Source organism: Salarias fasciatus, chromosome 12, assembly GCF_902148845.1.
Source record: "Salarias fasciatus chromosome 12, fSalaFa1.1, whole genome shotgun sequence".
NCBI classification, from domain to species: domain Eukaryota; kingdom Metazoa; phylum Chordata; class Actinopteri; order Blenniiformes; family Blenniidae; genus Salarias; species Salarias fasciatus.
Genome location: NC_043756.1, coordinates 4,708,354 through 4,729,654, shown reverse-complemented (window position 1 = coordinate 4,729,654; position 21,301 = coordinate 4,708,354). Strand labels below are relative to the sequence as shown.

Below are 21,301 nucleotides of genomic sequence, written 5' to 3'. Positions count from 1 at the left end.
TTCGCCCTCTTTGGAGTGCTCGGCTTATTGCGACTTTACTGAAGAGGTGTTGCAGACCTCTTTTCGCTGTATTCACATTTCGTTACTGAACTGATGGAAGCACGCTCGTTGACTCTGTGCTTTTATAAATACTGCATAACTAACTTGGCGGCAGCTGCTCCAGCACTGTCTGTCTCTGACAGTGTCGTGATTGTGATTCTGTTCGTGTTGATGTATCATCAGAAGCTTTACTGAAATGATTTGTTGATGTTACGGTTGATTTTTCGTGTTGTTTGGATATTATGAAACTCTTAGATTTTCAGTAATCTTAATTTAGCTCAGCAGGTACAACTCTTTTACCAATTTTGGGTCTTCTGTTATTGTTTTTTTCTGAGTTTCTGTGTCAGTCATCCAGATTGTTGAGGGGATCTGGGCTTTCTTGGTCACTGTTGCGGTTATTGCTGAGACGAGACATCAAGCACAGACGTACAAACAGTGCTCAGAACAGTAACACAGTGGCAGTGGAAGAGAAATTGGGAGGTCTTGGAAAGAAGAGGACACCCTCAAAACACTTGTGAAGAACTAACAGTGATGCCAAGGACAGCCATCTGTGTTTACAAAATCATTTGCTTTCCCTTTCTGTCTCTGTCTCTCTTGTACTCGCTATGATTCACTGTTCATTCTTTACATATGCTCCCTTTGTGCCGCATAAAATACAAGCGTGGCAGTTAAGGACACTCGGGCCCTTTGGGTGGAACATATGTTCAGCTCTTGCAGCTTTTTACAAGTCTGCAGATCTCAAATGAGAGGAGCTGCAGCAAAGGGAAATTGTGGCTTTAAACAGAGCCCCTATATGGGCTGATATTACAGGCTGAGGATTTTCATTGTGAATATTATTTTCCGAGCGCACAGACTTTTTTTTTTTTTCTTGCTACAGTAGATCTGAACAATGCCAGCGTTTGTGCAGTTTTACTACTTTTCGGTCGGAGTATTTCAAATATTTCCTGCGCGGTCACTGAGCGTGTGCGTTTTTGCGCAAATGCACGGTGTGTTTTCACGTATGCGGCGCTTGCCAAAATTTACGTATTCGCGGTAAAGCTGAGGGGAAAATACCTGGCCGTGTTTAGTCTAGACGTCTCCGCTATCGCTTCCTCGTCAGATCCCCGTTTCCTCCAGGTATTCGACTCAACCGCTCCGGCGTCAGTCCTCCAGGTGTCCGCCGCTCGCCGGTCGAGCTGACAGATCTTCAGTTTGTTTACCAAAAGGACTGATAAGGCCGACTGAGTGACATACTGACATAGCTTTTCAGAACACGACTGTTTTTTTGGAGTTTTTTTTTTTTTTTTTTTTTTTTTTTTAAGAGGATATGCAGTGTTTTCAGATAAAATCTGCAGAAGCCGGTGTGGTTTCTGTGGAGCAGGGTGTATGCAGGAGTCTTTGTGCTCTCGTGCTGCAGAGCCATCTTACTTCCTCTGTCTTAGACAGCATTTCCTTTAAGGGTTTTCAGGTGGCACAACAGTGCCACCTAATGTTACCTCACCAAGAAAAAGCCAGACGAGGACCATCTGGAACAAGGGGAGCTCTTCTCGCCGGCTGATTGTCGACTGTTGATTGACTGTGTAATGCTGTGTGTGGGAGCTGAACTTCACCTCCCAGTACTTGTGGCCACATTAATAAGCCTTTTACCAGATTGCCAAATAATGTGCCAGAGCTTTAATTCTGCATTAGTTCTAAGGAATGACTTTAAACATTGACTACGCTATTTCGATACAACCATTAAAAGTCCACCCTCTTGTCTTTCCAGGTGTCTGATGTAGGATCGGAGAAGCTCTTTTCCCCCACCACACCCAAAGGTAAGAGCCTGCTCTGTTTTCACCTCCTCCTCTTTCTTCTTCTTCTTCTTCTGCCTCTTTCATACACATAACAACAACAACTGGGTTTTGCAAATGAGTCCAATTCTTGCCGCGCTCTAATCCTGCAGCTCCCATTCAGATTTAAATGTCAGCAGACATAAACAAGGTCTGGTGACTACATATGCATACATTTTTGCCTCGGTGCAGAGTGGCGTTTCTTGGACGACCCCGCCAAAGGCTTAGCCCTCCTACATATTGGTTCATTAGAGGGGATTTAGAGCCTCCCTGCCACATGCTCCCACAAATGGGAACTTCCCCTCAGGCAATACAAGCTCTCTGACAGCAGGCCTGGACCATAATGGATGCCAAAGGAAAAAAAAAAGAGAGAAAAAGCTTTGTCAGGCCCCCAGACAACACAAACTGTGTGTGTGCACATTCACATGTGCACATATGAGGATTAGAAGGTACTTGCTTTTGTATAGTGTGATTGTGCATGATTAAACATTTTTTGATCCGTGTGTGTCCGTGTGCATCCAACACTGTCCTCGTGCATGTGTGTCACCGATCACATGTTATTGTTAACAGTCAGCTGCACCTGTGCATTTGTAAGATGGCGTGATGCTCGGCAGGTCAGCAGAGGGGAAAAAAGGTGTCAAACTGTGGCTGCAGGGACGTGGGGAAGGGAAGGGAGTCATGATGGGCCTGCTGGTGACACACAGCAGCATGCAGACTGTGTCCCCTCAGGGCAGGAACCAGGAAAGGGGCCCATTAACACTAGCTGTGGAAGGAGGAGGTGAATATCCAGCGTAGTGTAAACTGTGGCTGTAGAAGGAGGATGCTGGAGGGCGTGCATGTTTGCAGACTCAACAAATACATCAGCATACCTCAGCTGGGTTGTTGGAAGTTTGAGAAGGGTCGTTATTAATGGAAGTCGGATGGATACATTTTATGCTGGTTCGCTGTTTATTTGTCCAGGATTGGGTGAAAATGTGGTTCTTGTAAGATGAACGCTCCGCTCTCTTGTAGCTCCACCTTACTCACCTGCACATCAGCACTTCAGTACCTCTCAACAGCACGCCGAGGTGTTGCTTGGTTTAGCAGAGCCGAGTGGGGAAGCACAGCTGACAAGGAGGAGGGAAGCCAGGGCTGCCGGCTGTGTGATGTAGACGACCTGTGACCGGCGTCGGACTCGTGAAACCAGCATCCGCAATGACAATGACTTCCAGACTTGCATGGTTTGGAAAACAAGTCGACCGCGTCCGACTCCATCCATTCTCCGCCCGGCTGCCGGGCTCCTGCTGTTGTCAGCTGTCAGGGTGTTGACTTATTTTCCCAGCATGCTTGTACAGAACATGGCTGCGTAGAAGGCTACACTGAACACAGGGAACTGCGAGTATGAGCACATGCGCAGCCACCGGCATTTACACACATCACGTTGAAGCACCGCCTTCATCCTCCCGGGTGAGGGAAGGCCACCGCGGATCATGCTAATGTGCACACAGGGTGAAGGATTAAGTCCCCGGAATTTACATCCAGACAATCCAATCAGAGTCTCTCCTGATTATCACACAGATCAACCAGATCCTGTTTGCGCGACGTAGAGGAAGGGCAGCAGATTAGAACTGGGGGGTGAGAAAGGGTGAAGCGGCGGAGAAATCAGCACTTTGATGAAGTGATTTGGTGACGATGAGGAAGAAGTTGTCACGCCAAAATTGCAGCGCTGCCAGCTTGCTCTCATTTCCCATTCCGATGTTGTTGTTTGGTGCTGTAATGGATTCGAGGACAGTGTTTGTTTTTGGCCTAGACTGGTTTTTTTTTTTTTCTGCTGTGTGTGTATAATGTGTGTGTAATACAGAGCAGCCCACAGGCTGTTTTCCTCTGGTTTAGAATGCAGCGTATGTGTCCCATTACCGGTCTCGCTCACGGTCCTGTGGGACTGATGAAAAGCCCGCTTTCCTCTGATCACCAGGCCTGTCGAGCTGCTGGCTGGGTAGACTTTCAGACAGATGCGTACACACACACACACACACACACACACACACACACAAGCACACAAACATTATTGCGCACATAAATATATAATGCGGTGATGATGTTTGGCTTGTACATTTCACTAGATAATGAGTGTTTCTTGTACCTCTTCCTTACAGTTGAGCATTGTGCTCCTTCCTGAACTTTATTTTTGAGCAGCTACGGTTACAAACGGTGGAGGTTGCATCCAAATTGTGCACAGGCTCACAGTCTGTCATGTTAATGGAATGGTTCGGGGTTAATAGAGGACTGGAAAGACCAACATTGTAATCAGTGACGGCAGAGCACTGTAATTATGCACACAGAACAGGGTTTTGGGCAAAACGCAGACGCTCTGTCTCCCCCCCCCCCCCTCTCCTCATATTTACTTTTCATCATCTCTACATCACTAGCCTGTTGACAACCTGTTATAGATGCAAGCCGACGGCACTGATAATAGCACGGGCTAATAGTATCGTAATGGCACAGTACACACTGTACAGTCCTCCTTGGGTGTTGTTACCCGAGAGCAAACTCAAGTTCTGCTGCATGTCTGTCTGTGTTGGTGGTTACGAGGCAGGAAGGTGCAGCAGAGGGCAGGCATTATCTAACAGTTATTGGTTTTTGTTTATTTCCTGTCTTAAACCTCCTGCAAATTATTGATTTCCTGGAGGACGGCATGTTTAAGTAAAAGCTCTATGAAGACTTGTGCTCCACTCAGGGCTACTTGTATTGAATTGCAGGTCAAAGTTGACTGTTGTCACTTGCTGGAAGGCGAATGAGAAGCTAAATGTAGCTGCTGATATGTACCGGGCACCTCCACAGAGCACAGATAAACACTGGCAGATCTTCTTATGACATTTCGCGGTGCCGGGCCTATGGAAGTGGTAGGGAGTTATCACCCAGCTGTCAGCAGCTAGAAATATCTGAGAAGAACACTTAGGAATCTGCACTCTCTCTGTTGAATGTTGCATCTGCCGGCTTCAGAGCAGTAGGCGCCTTCGCTCGCCGCCCGCTTGTAATCGCGGAGGCCTTGTTGTTTTAGCTACCTGTCATGGCGTGTTGGCAGACCCGTGTGGCGTGCCGTCCAGAGAAACCTCGGGCATCTTGGGATAGCAAGAGAAAAGATTGGTAGAAAACCCATTTCTGAAGTGGATTTGTGCCCTTGTAATCCTGATTAATTTTGACCCGTTGTGCTCATTTTAAACAGAGCATTACAGTAAGCGTGAACACAGCAAGCTCCGGGGCGAAACCAGGAGCTTAGCGGCTTTGGGAGGCTTAGCTGCAGATGGCATTTTAAGCCGGACTTAATAAATTGTTTCCATTAAACTTACCGGCCCACACATACTGGATTAGACCAGTGGAACAAAGGAAGAAGAGAGCGTGCAGACGAAGACCGGCACGGGGAGGGGGAGTACACCCAACTGCCATCATGCACATCTGACTGTGTTAACATCTCTCTGAGGCCAGAGGAAAGGTGAAGAGGAGGTTACTGTGGTGTTCGGGGAGATTCAAGTTTTTGGACATGAAATGTAAACTGGCTCACTTCAGATCTGCTGCTTGTCGGGGATGTCGGACCAATTTGCTTAATTGACATCGAAGTAAACAAACAAAAAAGATGCATAAACCATTTAGCTTGGCAGTGGATTTAGAGCTTATCCTCTAACTGTTTATATATAAACACATTACCAGTGCTGTAGCTTAAGGATTTAGGATCTGCCCATACTCTTGCCTTCCCCCCCCCCCCCCCCAGTGAAGCTTTTTTACTCATATATCCATCTGCTATTGTGGGAAATCAATTCCTTATGGTTTAACCCCGCCTCTCTTCTTTCTATCCGCCGCCCGCCTCTGCCGTAACTCCTTCCCCCATCAGCTCATGGCTCGCTCCCTAAGCTCTCATTATGTGCTACACAGTCCAGGGTCCCTGTGTCGAATCGCTAATCAACCACCCTGTCTGCAGGCCCGCTCTCTCAATAGGTGCTGAGTGGCCTTTGTTCCACCACTGCTGTTTGCTGCATGTCAATAAAAGAGCATGGTCTCCTGTACCCCCTCCTCTTCCTCCTCCTCCTCCTCCTCCTCCTCCTCCTCCTCCTCCTCTTCAGTTACCTGGGCCAACCGGAGCTACAGCTCCAACACTGCAGGAGAAGCTTGCACAGAAATAAAACCAGTGTCTCTCACCTGCTGGACTGCGGATGCTGGAGGAAGCAGGAAGGATGGTGATTGGGAAGGGAGCAGCAAGGTCAGGGGCAAGGGGATTGAGGGCAGCTCAGGCATAGTGAAGTAGATGAGAGAGCATGTTTGTATTCGCCCGAGCAGCTCTCCTCTGGCCAGGTCAGTGTAATGTATCACTAACCTCGGTGGCAAGACTGACTGTTTGCAGCCTCTCACCCATTAAATAATGAATGGAGGTTGACCCTCTGACCAACTAATCAGCTTTTCGCCGCCGCTGAATCAGGGTAGAGTGGAGCCCGGTGGAGAGTGGGGCGGAATGGCTGGCTGGCTGGCTGGCTGGCTGGATGGATGACTGCAGGGCAGAAATGACGTTGGGAAAAACATAAGGGGACGCAGGGACTCCAGACAGCCAGATTAGCCAGCAGTGGAATTGAAAGCAGCTCACCTCTCAGGAATCCTGGTTAAGCTCACCTTGAGTACCTGCTTTGATATGTTTGGCAAATTCCGGGCAGCTTGAAAGAAAGGCTTTCTTATTCAGGAAGACGTGCGCTCTCTCCAGCGACACAGTACTCACTTTCAAGCGCTGGCGTTTTCAGGTTCGGTAACTCATGTGACAAACAGGGAGCTGGTAATTGGAAGGAAAAAAAAAAATCCAGATTGCGTGAAAGAAGCCATAGCTCTTGCTTATAACACTACCTCGTCTGTTAATGAGTCTAAACAGCAGTGCGCATGTCGTGAAGGAGCACAAACTAGCTGCAGCATCCAGACGGGCGGTGGTTTAGTTAACAGTCTCAGTGCAGGGAGACAAAACACCTGGGTGGAACGGAGGAAATCACAACATGGCTTGTTTCTTTATTAATCTCTGTGTTATTACTGTTCACAGCCAAAGGACAACTTAGGAGCTGAATGATTTGTTTCGGGAGAAAAGGGCCTGATATTAATGCTCACTTTATTGATAGTGCTAATGCTGTTTGTGCAGCCATCCGTGTCGGAAAGATGAAAATAAATAGGGGGAGCTCAGCGGAGATAAGACACGTGTTTAATTATTAATTGAGCCATTACTGACAGAGATTGCCTTTTTTGATTTAAAGCAGGAAGGCCTGCTTCAGGGACAGAAAAAGCAATTACAGAATTCCAGTTTGCACTGCTGCTGCCCATCGTTCAACATACGCTGCGAGAGAGGAGTGAAAGGAGACAAAACGCTCCCACACACACACACACACACACACACACACACACACACTTCCTGCGACACTGCGGTGTTCCATAAATTATTTTAATTCTTCTTCAATATTTATAGCTTTTTAAATTACGATCACATCGTCATATAGTATTTATGTAGAGTGGCAGGCAGTCAAAGGGACAAAGCCGCATTACCCGCCGCCCCTCTGTGGTCTGGCACCTCCAAGAGCTGGAAGGAGTTGTTTAGTTTTTGTATGATGCAGGAAGTGATGTCCAACTTACACGACGCCTGTTTTCAAAGGACGGTCCTGATTTTCTATGCACGGCAATTAGTTGGCTTGTAAAGTCGCTGCAGATTTGTCATGCTAGCCCCCCTGAGCGCTCCGTGGCCCCTTTAGAGCGCTATTACATCCATTAGAAAAGTGTCTGCTCGGTGCAAAGAGCCCGGGTCGCATGAAATATTAACCCGGCCTCTGTTTAGAGCGTTTGGTTAGCGCCGGCTCGGTTTCATTCTGGAAGCAGAAAGTGGGCGAGCGGATTCCTCTCCGCTGCTTGTGTTGTGTGTCGCGGGGCGCTTGACACCTGTCAGTCGGTCCTATCAGTCCCTGTCATCTGTGTCAGCGAGCTCATGGGTGGTGATCAGCCATTGTGATGGATAATGGGAGTCTGTATGATCAGACTCTATTGTGTGGCCCCGTGTTCATCGACTGAATATGGATTCAGCTCGAGCTGTGGAGAGGGAGCAATTACAAAATCGCTAGAGGCCATGAGGGACATTTAGGGTAAGTTGTCATCGACTTGAGCGGCATTTTGGCAAACTTGGGGTGGCTGTTGTGTCTGAGCGTTGCCTCTTGTCTCACTCTGTACCAAACAGGCTGGCATATGGCAGGAAGGAATGAGTGTATACATTACATCCTCTTACATTTGGGCAAGTTAAACGAGAAAATCCAAATGCAAACGCGCTTTTAAAACCCCACGGCGCCTCTCAGCAGCCACACCTCGGTTACCATGCCATCTGCATTTTACGCATTCACCCGTCAACGTTAACAAATCACAAAAAAAGCAAAGAAAAACAATCATTTGGTTTTGACCAAAACAAAACACTTATTACTTCTGCCATCGTGCTGTTGTTTGCATCGCTGTTTTTTAATTGCGAATAAAAAAAAAATAACTGAAGAGATTTCTCTGTCATGTTGGCCCCTGAAAAACATTTACAGCCATTACTACAAGGTTGACTTGATATCTGAGACGATGATGCTAAAAAAAAAAAAACCCAGCAAATTACAGTTAAGTATTAAACGCCTGTTGTTATTATTGTCAACATACAAAGTAGCTCAGTGAGCAGAATAATGTCTTCTGAGGAATGACTTATTGTAAAGTAGCTCACAAAGCTTTTTAATAGAATTCCAAACATATGGTTTCAGACTTGAATCAGCAGGAGTTTCCTGAATCTGCTCTCTGCATCATGTTCAATGAGTTTCTTTCACTACACATGACTGACACACAATCTGATTGTTTCATCATTACTCTGTTAAGCAGTTTGTTGGTTTGCAGAGTCGCCAGTTTACGTTGAATAAAGACATAAAAGGCTCTTAACGATAAGTCACACAGGTTAACGATCACCTCAACAAAGGAGGAGCAAATGAAGATAGGCTGCTTCTTCTTTTTGTTGTTGTATTTTTACCAAGGAAGGAAGAATTGAGGGAGACTAGCTGGAGAGAGAATGGCAGCTTTCATCACATCTCCTGTCTAATCTTAATCCTCCCCCTCTCCTCCTTCACTGAAAACTCAGCCAACTGCATTGTGGATGGTATTTTCATTGTTTACTTGTGAGAATACATGACCAGCGTCTTATCGCTGCTGTCAGGCCCGAAATGTAAAGCGTGTCGCCTGTGATCACTTGCAGGTTTTCTTGCTTTTAATCCTTTATTCCCAGCTCCAGTCGTGCCAGCGAGAGTGGGCTTCCCCCCCCCTCCCGCCCCGCGTTTGTTTGAAGATCCCAGTTCTTCTTCGCTATGTGCATTTTAAGCTCGTCTGTGTTGAGAGGTTCAGAGCCAATGTTGTTTGCAGATGAGGCTGTAACGCTCATTGACAAAGCCAGATGGTAGGCGATTGTGGCCAAACACGACGCTTGGATAATGTACAATCGCTGGCAAGGGGACAGTCGTCAGCCTAGATGGATATTACAAACATGCTTGTAATGGATTGGACATTTTGGGAAGCGGTTCACATAGGCTTATGAAGATGGGAAAAACAATCGCCAGGAACAGAACGAATGTAAAATGCTTCAGATTCCATGACAGACAAGGACGTCCAAGTATCAGAGGAATGTGCCAGACTTTTCAGGAGAGAGAGGAGATGATCCCATGAAGGGGTTGGGGAAAAAAAAAAAGATCCCAAATCAAACAGAAGTATCAGCCGGCTGCCCAAAGTCTTTTCCAAGCTTTTCCAGATAGGTGGTCCTCCTCTTGCTCGGTCCCTCACCATACCAGCGGTAGTATATTAGGATCCATGTTTCTGTCGATGACTTATCTTGGCGGCTCAGTCCACCGGCAGCGCCGCAGGCTTGGCCTCGTGCGGTGGGCTCGGTGAGGTTTTCGCGATGCGGCCCAGCTATTAGCCTCGGACTCAACACATGGTGAAAGATGTAACCTGACACGCACGGCTGAGAAAGCTCTCGCAGTTTTTTTGTTTTGTTTTGGGGGGGGGTGTTTCTACACAGTTCGGTGGGCGTTAGCACCCATTAATCGCCCCAGTGTTTGTTAACAGGCAGGCGGTAATTCAGTGAGACAGAGGGGCCTGCTTGTTGGCTGTTTCAGAGGTGTTTAAAAAAAAAAAAAAGCAGGGAACATGCACAGTGTGGTCTCCTCCAATATTCAAGCGGTCATCTGTTTGGCTGTTGTTTTTGGCTACCGGTGAATTCCCTGCGCTGGGCCCTGGTGGCGGCGCCCCTAATGGCCTCTGCCTGACTGTAATACCCCGTTCAGCACAGCCTGGGCTGCAGCTTCCCCGGCCGCTGGGCCGCTGCTGCTGTGCCGAGGGGCTAGCAGCAAGGCTGGGATTTCACTGCTGTTTGCTTTGGGAAGGAGCAGCATGGATTATTCCAATGTCACTCACGCAGGGTATTGAGAAATGTGCACGGAGCGCTCGCTGCTCCGCTGAGCCGGGTTAAGCTCACATATGGAATGACTTATATTCTCCTTTTGTTTATGGCAGTTTTCTCTACTATTCTTTTATATTTTGACTATTCAGATGTATTAATTACCTGAAATTTGGTATAGAAACTCTTTGCTATTACACTTATTTACTGTGGCTGCCTGGGCGTCTTTAAAACCCAAGTAATTTTGTTGTAACTTGTAACTTCGGTAACTTGTTGCGATGGCAATAAAGGCTATTCTGATTCTGATTCTGATTATAAAACTAGATTGTTTTAAGACTGTAGACCTGTTCAGGCCATATTTTCAGAAGCTCACATCTGCTGAGTCCAAGCTGTGGCGAATTCCTTCTAAATCTTGGCCGCCTGTCTTTTTGGAACAGATCAATAGATTTTCCATCTCGATCACTAATGATACAGGTATGGACTCCTCAGCTGTTCGGCGCGCGGCGAGAGCCGGAGCGCCACCGGCTCCTTATCGGCCGTGCCACATTGTATTAGCGCGCCGGGCCGGCGCAGCGCAGACTTAATCCTGGTAGCAGGTGCCACTCGAGCCGGGCTGGAGTGGACATGTTTTTCAGGGAGGATGAGCCATCTGGGTCTTGATACTTTATGGTGCTTAAAACACACTCTCAAGTGTGACACTCCCAGCACTTACCTTTTAGCCGCACACAATAATCTAAGCGCCGGCTGGTAAAGGGAAAAAGGGAGGCTTTCAGGAGAATTTACAGGGTTTGATGTGGTGTGGAGCCTCCGCTTTGACATGGATTCACCAAACAGTCAGACACACTTGGCGGTTTGATTTTGATTCTCTGACTCCTTCAGTGTTGTTTTTGTCATATGCAGTATGAAATATGTCGAGCAGATAGAAAGTGTGTTCGGTTTGTTTTGTTTTTGTTTTTTTGTTTTTTTTTTGCTTTTGTGCCAGCCTGCCTTGCTCGACACTTTCTCTGATTCCTTGTGTTGTTTTGTTTTGTTTTCTTTCTTTTATTTATTTATTTTTTTCCCTGCTGTAGTCTGTTTCATCTCGCAAGCGATTTGGCTCGATTCAGAGTCCAATTTCGCTCCTGTTTCACCGTGCACCCCCCCTTACCCTCCCCTTCCTCCTCCCCGCGCAAACATACTCACATTCACACATTTCCCCAAACTGACACGCTGCCTTCACACTCCAAACAAATCAATTCTTCACTTGCCGCTCTTGGAACACCAGAGTGAAAAGCTGCAGCTCATAGCAGCCCAGAAAACGTGCAGGCTGTTGTTAATGTTCCTTGTCCACTACGGCTCAAGGAGGCCGGACTGAGTTTCTCCTACCGCTGTGTATTGAGTGTGTGTGTGTGTGTGTGTGTGTGTGAGCGCAGACAGCAATGGGTTTGAGTTAGCAGCAGCCTCACAGGTCAGGATCTGGGCCTCGTCTCCATTAGTTTACTTGACACAACTCTCTTCCTTGTTAACTAACCTCCTGCTATCCCAGTCTGGGTCACTCTATCCCCCCTTTTTCTTTTTTCTTTTTGTTTTTTTTTTTCTCCTCGGTCATGCGCTCACCCTCTAATCAAGAATGATGAATGAGGTGCAAGGAAGGACAGCAAACGTTTGCGAACCTGATACACCTCCCAATTGTCACCCTTCCTGCAGCCGAAGGCGGCGGTGCTTTGGAGAGGGCTTTTGTGTGTGTTTGTCTAACTAAGCTCTGCATGAGAGCTATTTTAAACATCTCTGCCCCGGTCCTCTAAGTGTGTCATCGGCCTTGACATGTAATTTATCGACCCCCGCCCAAAAAAGAAAACACAGCACTTTTTTTTTTTCTTTTTTCTTTTTTTTCATATACGCACACACACGTCTTCACTTTGAAATACCACAAGATCCGACGGCTGCAGAAAAGCGATTGTCACTCATGAGAACTGGGCTCTTTTGGCGTATCGCCATTAGCAGGGGAAAATGGCAGCTCTCGTCTCGCCTCGTCCTGAACAGCTGCTGGGTCTCCATCTGTAAGCCTAATTACCCAGCAGCACCCCAGGAGCAGCTCAGCGCCGGGATCCTCCTATAGAAGTGGCATTGATTACATCAGCGGGTCTGTATTGGACAGTATGTTTCCCCGGGGGCCCTGCGGATATGTGAAACTTAAACCCGAGCACTTTAATGCACACTTGGGTGCGATCTGTAGAGAAATCGCCCTCTAAGATCCGATAAGACTTTATGGCACACGCCCATCCTGTGAGGGTCATCTGACGTATCATGAGGATGAGTTTGACAAACAACTGAAACACAATGGAAGAAAAACAAAATGTGTTTTTTATTAAAGAATAGCATTCTCCATATTTCAGAAGCAGTTTGCTGAAGGCACTGAGGATGGGCTTGTCTGGGTTTGAAATACCTGCAGCGTGTTGTAATGTAAGGTGTAAGAGTTGCTGCTTTGAAAGGTTCTTGAATGATTTGGAGGAGTTGCTCCAGGCTTTGATCAGAGCGGAAACCCTGTCGTGTGATAACAGGACACTTCAGCATGTTAAACATGACAAGACGGCGCGGCGTGAAGGCTGACTGACGACCGAGCTTCCTGGCAGCTGTTGATGAGGAGATATAGCCACTGCCAACCTATGGAAAACCGCCACCTGACAGGGCGACTACCTCAGCATTCTGAGCTGTCAGGCAGCATTATGTGACATTCTGAAAATGGCCGCTCTGTTTGCATGCAGCAGGTGAGCAGCTCGGGCAACATCTTAGTTTTAAACCACAGCTTGTGTTACTCAAATCAACAAACCCCGATATCTGCAAAACACTTGAGGAAACGCGATACGTCTGCCGTGATGTTTGTCCTGCCCCCTTTCATTGCACTAAACTGCAACGGCTGCATATGTCACAACAGTGAATGAGGTACGGTGAATGGTTAGGGGCTGTCAGCCTCCAATTGTTGCTTTGCTTTCAGAGTGAGGAGTGAAAATGGAGATGGAGGAGGAGGAAAAGAAAAACATGCAGGCTCTTTCAGCCTACTGTCATGCCACTTAAGATTTGTTGAAGGATTTTCACCCAGCCATTTCCATCCCATTGAGAAGTAATCAGTACGGCACTGAAAGATAATATTATATCCACTTAGAGGCATGGGGGCTTCATGCATGTTCATACATGAGATGAGGCTGGAAAGAGGAGCTGCTGTTTACATTGCTGAGCATTCACTCCCTCCATTTCTGCTCGGACTTGAAGCTTCCTGGCAGAAGCTCCTTGTCTTTTTGTCTCCCGCATTCTTTCCCCGTCCCTCTTTCGTTCCTCTCTTTCTCCTCCATTCTCTGCGGATTGTGAGCCAGCTGGTGGGCTAATAGAGGATGCTTTCCTGTGGGGCACCAAAGTGATACTGTTCAAGCGTTATGCAAGCTTAAGTAAAGCTGACACGCCGCTCAAGAGCTACAGCCCACACTGAGCTCCACGGCAGCCCGTGGAGAGATTCTGAAAAGGTCTTAAAGGTATGGGAGACACGGGGAGGCTGCCGCTGTCCTCCCACCGCTGTGCTGTGATGTGGGAAGCAGGAGTTAAGTCCTTTATTAGAAGTGGCAGGCGTTGTCTCCAGTCACCTCCATAATTGCGGCACTACGTCCACTGCTGTAATCAATTGAGACAGCTGCCGCTGCGGCGTTCAAGTCCATCAGGCAGGCGTGTCATGCTAATTAATGAAATGATAAGGCTTGTGCTCGCAGCATTACACAAATACGTCCTGAAGGCTCGCCGTCTTTTCAACGCAAAATTCATGCTCGCGGCTCGGGCCGCCCCTCCCTCCCCTCTCCTTGCATGCTGGCTGCCTCAAGGTAAGGAGGGTCGGCGGGGTTGGCGATGGGTCAGTGACAGTGAAAGGGGTCAAATTCCAGGCTGGCAGGGTGGGCCGTGTCAGAGGAGCCATTAGACTTGAGCTTTTCTCTTGAAAGTTCCAAGAGGTCCACCCTTTTATTTAGGGGAGCCCAGTGGCACTGACCTCAGACGACCCGGCTGTGTTCACAAGAAGCTGAGACTGATGGCTGTCCCGAAGCACAGCAGCCGTGCTGGAAGCAGCTCGGCAGGGGGATGGGACGGAAACTCGAGGAGGAGCGAGGAAGCGTGCGATCGCCCTGCTTGTCTGTAACACGTTACAGCCGCGGGGTTAATGACGGTTTAACACTGCTTTTGGAGCACCACTGGACCATGTGTGACAGAAAAGGATTTGGACAGTCCGTATGTAGCGTATAGTTGTTGCTGCCTCTCCTCTCGTTCCTCCTCCTTCCAATTTAAAGATGCTTTCCTTGTCATCGGCCTCCCATCCACAACAATAACATATGTGCCACGAGAGGTGACTGGCATATGTGTAGTGCACCATATGGCTGCAGTTTGATTTGGAACCTGACATGCGCTGGAAAAACCGATTCATCCCCCCAGTGCGAGCTGCCAACTTTCTGAAATGAACATTAGGTTCTCGATTTATGCCTGGGCTTTAACTGTAAACGTGTTACAGCTTAACACCCGTCCCCATTCTTTCGCCTTCCACTCCTTTGTCAGCTGCGGCAAAGAGACAGAGAAATAATTGAAACGTGCCAGCTGTCCCCACTCTTTAGCGATCTTGGCCAGCTTTCTGCTCGTCCACTCCCCCATTAACATCTCTGAGTGATTTGCAAAAACATCGCCTTGGCTCCCCTTGTTACCAGCTTGGAGATGCTTGAGGCAGATTAAATACTGTGAGGGAAAGCAAGCCATTGCAAATTTCTCCTATGATTTTATTATTAGCACGATGATTCAACACTGCTCAGCCCTTCTGTTCCTCTCATAGAAAATCATTTTTGTTGAAATCACCCCGCCTTCTTTTTTTTTTCCTTTTTTTTTTTTTTCTTTTTGTTTTATGAGTGAATACCTCACGGCAATGAAGTGTTGATTGGCAAGACTGTGGTTTCCTGCCTTCTGCCAGTATCTGTTATAGCCATCTCCGACAGTCACTCACTCGTGAGCTAAGCCCGGGCTCTGTGCAGATTGCTTGTCTAGAGAGGTACAAAAACCAAATCATTGTGAGCTCAACCGTCAAGTGCGGCAGAATATTCTGTCAACCAGAGCCAGCAGGAGACGGATCAAGGCTGCGTGCATTTTCGCATACCTTCTGCATCCTCCAACGTCTTTTTGCAGATATGTGGCTTTATTTAAATATCTGTCGGTTCGTGTCCTTATTTTATCAGCGCCCCGGCTGTTTATGCTTTGGCAAAGCCGTGAAGGGAAGGAACCGCGGTGTTTGCCTAGTAAATGAGAACACCCAGTGGCCTAAAGCTTCTCTCAGCCCCTCACATCCCCTTGTCATTGGGAAAAGTTTGCATATTTTTATGTGTAATCTGAAAAGGGTCTTTGCATACAGTTTTTCTTTCCCTGGCTCTTGTGCGTACTGCCATCGGTGTCAGCAAAGAGCAGGTAATTTATGTAACACATGTATTTGCATGCACAGCATTGTCTTGCTGGGGGTTGTAGCTGGAGGCCAAATGGGAACGTTCTCCGGAGTCCTCGTCTCATTGATGAGGTCTTTGGGTCTATTTGCGGGTAGCCAGGTGTGTGTTTAAAATAAAGTGGTTAAAAAAAGGTTCAAAATGAATTATTTTGAAGGATAGCTTTGCAACTCAAGACAATTGAGGCTGACTGTGTGCAGCGCCGTTCTCTGCGTCAGCAGATCTGCTCGTCACAGGGAGGAGCCACTTTCTCTTTGGATGACGACAACCAGCTCAGCCTGGTCCACCTCAGGGCCAGGCCGTTCCAGACTGGTCCGGTGCAGTCCAAGCAGGCCCATCTGGCTGCATAAAGGCCACATAGGACCGTATCAGTGCCAGCTCTCCAGATGTTCCGCTGGGACAAACAGGGTCACAAGTGAAGGATATGGAAGGCGGGAACAGCTGTGCAGCGACACGGCGCTCACCCCGGATCCCCCGCTGGACACATCAGTCATCAGCAGTAAATCCCAGCGGCTTGTTGCCCGTCTGCCGCCTCGGTCTCTGTCGGGTCCGTCTCCGCCCCGCCGTCGGCACAACCGGCATCAGAGAAAAACCGAGGCACGTGCGCGCGGGGCAAGGCCCGAATTCCCCCGAGTAAGCAGGGCTACAGGAACAACTATAAAAAGATCAATACTGGGATGAGATGTCATCTGGTGAGCAGACCTGCCAACATCCCCCTGGGGAATGTCCCCGTCCCCCCGGTGCACTAACAGGAGAGGGGTGCTACCCCCCACCACTGGGCTGCCCTCCAACCTGCCTGACTCACTCACACCATCTGCTCAGGTTTGCAGGGCAGGGCTTCAGGACAACGCTGTGTTTAGATTTGTTTTTGGGTTGTTTTTTTTTTTCCCCTACAAACGCTCGTATGCCATTTGTTTCACATGGCTGCCTGTGGCTTGCCTACTGTTCTCCTCAGCATGTGAATGCAGAGGAAGTGTGTTCCATGTCCTGAGGTAAGGAGGTACAAAGCGACGCAGGATTCAGCAGTTTTCTGACATGCCGAAAACTGCAGCTGACAGTTTTGTGGTTCTGCGGCAAGGGGACGGTGTTTGGTGAAAAACTGCTGTGATTTTGTTCCATTTAGCCCAAAGGTGACATGTGCTGGAGACGTATTCCTTGTCAACTTGTTATCGCTGTTCGTGCTCAAAATGGCTGTCGCTGAAACATGTCTAAATAAAGCACCCGGGAAGAGAACTTTATGCATGTAAATATCGTGAATCTGCAACGAGAAAGTCTATTTGCTGCTGAAGACGCTGAAACAAGCGCAGTTTAAAGTGCTTTCACATACACTCTGTGTATTTATGCTTGTGTAAGAGAGCTTATTGTAGAGTGTTGCCATCTGGAGCAAAGAAGCGATTCAAAATGAATCACTTTTTTTTTTTCTTTCTGAAATTCTGCTGTGGTGTCCTCCCTAAAATGAAGACGTCAAATCTTCACTTCTCTGTGTTTGCGTATGGCATCGCTGAAAACTTTGTTGTGTCCTTCCTCTGTTGTGTTGTGCATGTGTGTGTGTGTGTGTGTGTGTGTGTGTGTGTGTGTGTGTGTGTGTGTGTGTGTGTGTGTGTCTGAGCATTCAGAGTGATTTTAATGAGGGATGGGTTGGTCTGAGCCGATACCTCCCTGCCTCCATTAGAGCCCATTAGAATCATCATTAAGATAACCCGGTGCTGGCTGTGGCGCTCGCTCTCCAGCATTAGTATGAAAGCCCCCCCCCCCCCCCCCCCCCCCCCCCCCCCCCCTCCAGCTCCTAGTGGTCGTGGTGAGACTTCCTTCAGTATCGCTCGCCTCGCATTGTGTCTGGGAGAACCGGTTGCCACGGCAACATCACCCAATGGCGACATTTCGACTGTGGATATTTGCTTCTTGGCTTCTGTTTTGCTGTCTGCGCCTGTCTTTCTGTCTCTGCCTTGAGTCTACCCCCCCCCCCCTCCACCTTTTTCTCTTTTGCTCGCCGGAAGGAGAGCCTGACAGTTTAATTCGAGTCCCAGACCTCTATAAATCTGGAGGTCTATATACGCCGGGACCCCGGAATTCATTTGAAAAATCGTGACACCTTACTCAGCCCCAGCACACCCATAAATGCACGCAGCGAGGGGAGGGGGGAGCTTAACAAATAAAAAAATATAAAAGCTCTGCCCTGCCTTTTTATTGGCCTTTTTATGGGTGTTAGGATCCTTGAAAGATTAAGCAGGCTGTTAATAGGGACTGGATATTCCATTAGTGGGCTGCATGTTGAGCTCTGACTGGCTTGACAGCAGCTCGCAGCTCTTCTCATTTTTTGTTGCCGTCGAGAGCGCCCGTGGAGCTTTTTTAATTGAGGCGCTAGTAAGCCTTTTAACTGAAGTACTGCTGCATCTCAGCCGTAGATTAGAGCCACTAAGAGAGCGTCATCACCACCGGGCTGCCTTCGCCCTTCTGTCTCTATCTGTCTTTATGCACCTTCTCCCTGGCTTCAATTGAATTTCACCGGGAGTGGCATTTTGTGTGTGTGTGTGTGTGTGTGTGTGTGTGTGTGTGTGTGTGTGTGTGTGTGTGTGTGTAGGCTGTAGCAATAAATTTCTCTGTTGCAATCGTAGTGCTGCCTTGTCTTCATACTCACTTTCTCGTTGGCCCATTTTGCTCGTCGTTTAACTGTGGGAGAAGTACAAGATCGCCAAGTGTCTTGTCTTTTCATTAAGATTCATAACTGCTTTGAGATTCTTTGTGTGGGAAAGATGCTGCGTTTTCTGCCACTTTTGATTTCGCTGCTAACAACAGCCTGTAATTACAGCCATTAAGCGGCAACAGCCTGAGGACGAGAAGTCGTCGTTCGGTGGAATGCTGATTGTAAAACCTCCTTCTCTGTTGAAAAGACCTCTGATGAATGGTAAAGACAAAGTGCTCTGCCCGAGTTCACAGTGCTTTGCTGTGGTTTCCCATATCCCCTGAAAGGACAGGAAGGGAGGACAGAAAGACGCCGTGGCAGAGAGGCCACGATAAGGGGCCACGATCTCTCTTCACAGCACAATTGAAACATAATTATTTTATGCCAGATTGTGTGCTCAGCAAAGCCCTGAATGGGGGCCGACATTTAACTTTAATTAGCTGTGATTTATTCATACTGACTGGATCGCGGGAAGAAATTGGATCATCTGATTATAGTCAAGCATGAAAATGACCTGATTAAACACTTAATGGAACCTAGGGAGAAGGAAACAAGAGGAACCCAGGGCGGAAGGCACAGGGACAACATTACAGAGTGAGCAGAGCGCTCCGTCTTTACTTCATCAGTGAAGCTCATGGATCGTCTGCAGTCTGATAAATACTCACCACCACCATGTCAGAAACTTTTCCATTAATGTTTGGAAATGTTGTTCTTACATGTGTTTTCTTTCTTTTCTTCTTCTTCTCAGGTGTCCCAACGAATGAAAGTCCCGAGTCCAAGCCTTCAGCCAAGGTCTCAGGGCTCCATCGCAGCCAGGAGCAGAGCATCAGCGAGGTGCCCTTCGCGCCTCCCGTGCCAAGCCCCACCCCGGCTTCGGCACCGACGGGCTCCCCGGCCCCCGCGGCGGCGGCGGCACCCCCAGAGCCACCCCGGTCGCGCCTGCCCACCCCGCCGCCTCTCAGCGTCAAGAAGGAGCCGCCACCTCCGCCCCCGGCCCCCACTCCTCCCCTGCTGAGGGCGCCCCCCCACCCCCAGCTCCAGCTCCACCCTCCCCACCCGCTCGTGCACCAGGAGCCCCGTGTCCTCCCGCCCCCGCAGCACCACCCGCGGCCGGTTTCCCTGAGCCACCCGCTGCACCACCCGCTGCAGTACGGCGCTCTGCACGACATCAGGTGCGTTCTCACAGGCAGGCAGAAACAATACGGTCGAGTTTTATGGATATAGCTTCAGTTATCGCCATCTCATGACTTTGACAGCTCAGAATCATGGGAGGTTCGCCTGCTTCGCTTGGTTTTCCTGTTGATTATATTATGATTCAGTCAGTTCAGAAACATGGATAAAACAGCAGGACATCGTTTGCAAATGAATATAGTCAAATGCACACTGCTATATTTTACAGAGTACTGCCTGTTTTCGTGTGGATATTGATTTTTTTTTCCCCGTCTTACACGCTTGCAATAACCAATTGTCAGATTTACAGTTTTTCATCGAGCTCTCCAGCTCCGCGATGCTTTCATCACATCCGACCGTTTCACCTCATCGTCTCCGAGTGTGCCCTCACCTTTATTTTTCTGTACCTCAATATATGAAGTGTTATTAGAAGATCATTCTTACGTTGTCAGGGCAAAGTATCAAACAGATCAAACAGTTCAGCTGCAAAACCGTGGAACACGTGCCCCATCCGTCTGGATGTCTGAATGGATCAAGCATTGCATGTATTGACAGTGTATACTGTGTGTTTTCTTTGCTTCCTGTTGAATCTTCAGCCACAGCAGCAGTCCGGTGGGTCTCCCCAAGCAGCACTTGCCTCCATCCCCTCACCACCACCACCACCACCACCTCAGTGGGCTCCCGGCCTCGGCCCCCGCCTTGCCTCTGTCCATAGCCAACCTCTCTACCTCGCACTATTCCTCCCTCCGGAGCCCGGCCCATCGCCATTCGGCCATGTTTGCAACCCCAGCCACACTGCCGCCACCACCGACCTTACCAACCAACAGCTTAGTGGTGCCCGGGCACCCCGCCGGCACCCCCTACCCAGGTAACGCCGTGCACCACAGTGCAGCTCCAGCTTACACACCAGGTTCTCAGTGCTGAGGAAGCTCTAGGAAGGACCTAGACCAGACCTGGGCATCGTAGGGCCCGAGAGCCACATGTGGCCCTTAACTCTTCTTGATGGGCCCTCAGAGTGTCTCTGGGAAATCCTGAATAAAATGAGAGTAACCGTTACTGTTATTATTGGCTTGACCACATCAGAAATGGTCACATATTCCACGTTAGTGGCCGTTTTTTGCATTATTGGTTGAGTCTAGCGTCTTGCCTAGCAGGGCTGTCTGTTGATGTTTCAGGAAAAAAATATAGTTGTGATTTACTTAAATGAAATTTAGGAAAACGTAATCAGGATTTCCAGACAAAGACTGGGAAGAAGTAATGCAAAGTAACAGTCGCTCAAAAAAATGGTGTAAATTAAACAGCTGTTTATGAAAAGATGATTTGATGCTAATTTTTCAAGGGACCCTCTGAGAAAATTAGTTGCCCACCTCTGACCTAGACTTTTATCAACTGTTTTTAGATATGTTTTTATCATGTTATAGGAATAGTTTCACTGCATTATCAATATATTCATGCCAGAGCGCTACCTTAGCCCTGATGTCCAGTCAGCGTAAAAATCCACACTGACTGGACATCTAGCACTCTGTATTATGTGGTCGGACATTTTTCTAGTCATTATTTGTCAAAATCAAACTGTTTGCCTGTTTTACTGATCTGGTAAGTGCTCATTTAATATTTTTCCTCATCTATTTATCCTTTGATTCTGCGTTTAAGTTTATCACTC

The 21,301-nt window shown here is 48.1% G+C and overlaps 1 protein-coding gene across 11 annotated transcripts in view; it reads left to right on the top strand.

Annotated features, from left to right (window-relative positions):
* Positions 1-21,301, top strand: part of fbrsl1 (fibrosin-like 1) — a 298,333-nt gene that overhangs the window by 261,696 nt on the left and 15,336 nt on the right. For all 11 annotated transcript variants that reach the window (XM_030104195.1, XM_030104194.1, XM_030104190.1 and 8 more), the window contains 3 exons: positions 1,784-1,832; positions 19,217-19,640; positions 20,235-20,506. In XM_030104195.1, coding sequence (XP_029960055.1) covers positions 1,784-1,832; positions 19,217-19,640; positions 20,235-20,506 — 745 coding nt within the window. The remainder of the gene's footprint in view (positions 1-1,783; positions 1,833-19,216; positions 19,641-20,234; positions 20,507-21,301) is intronic.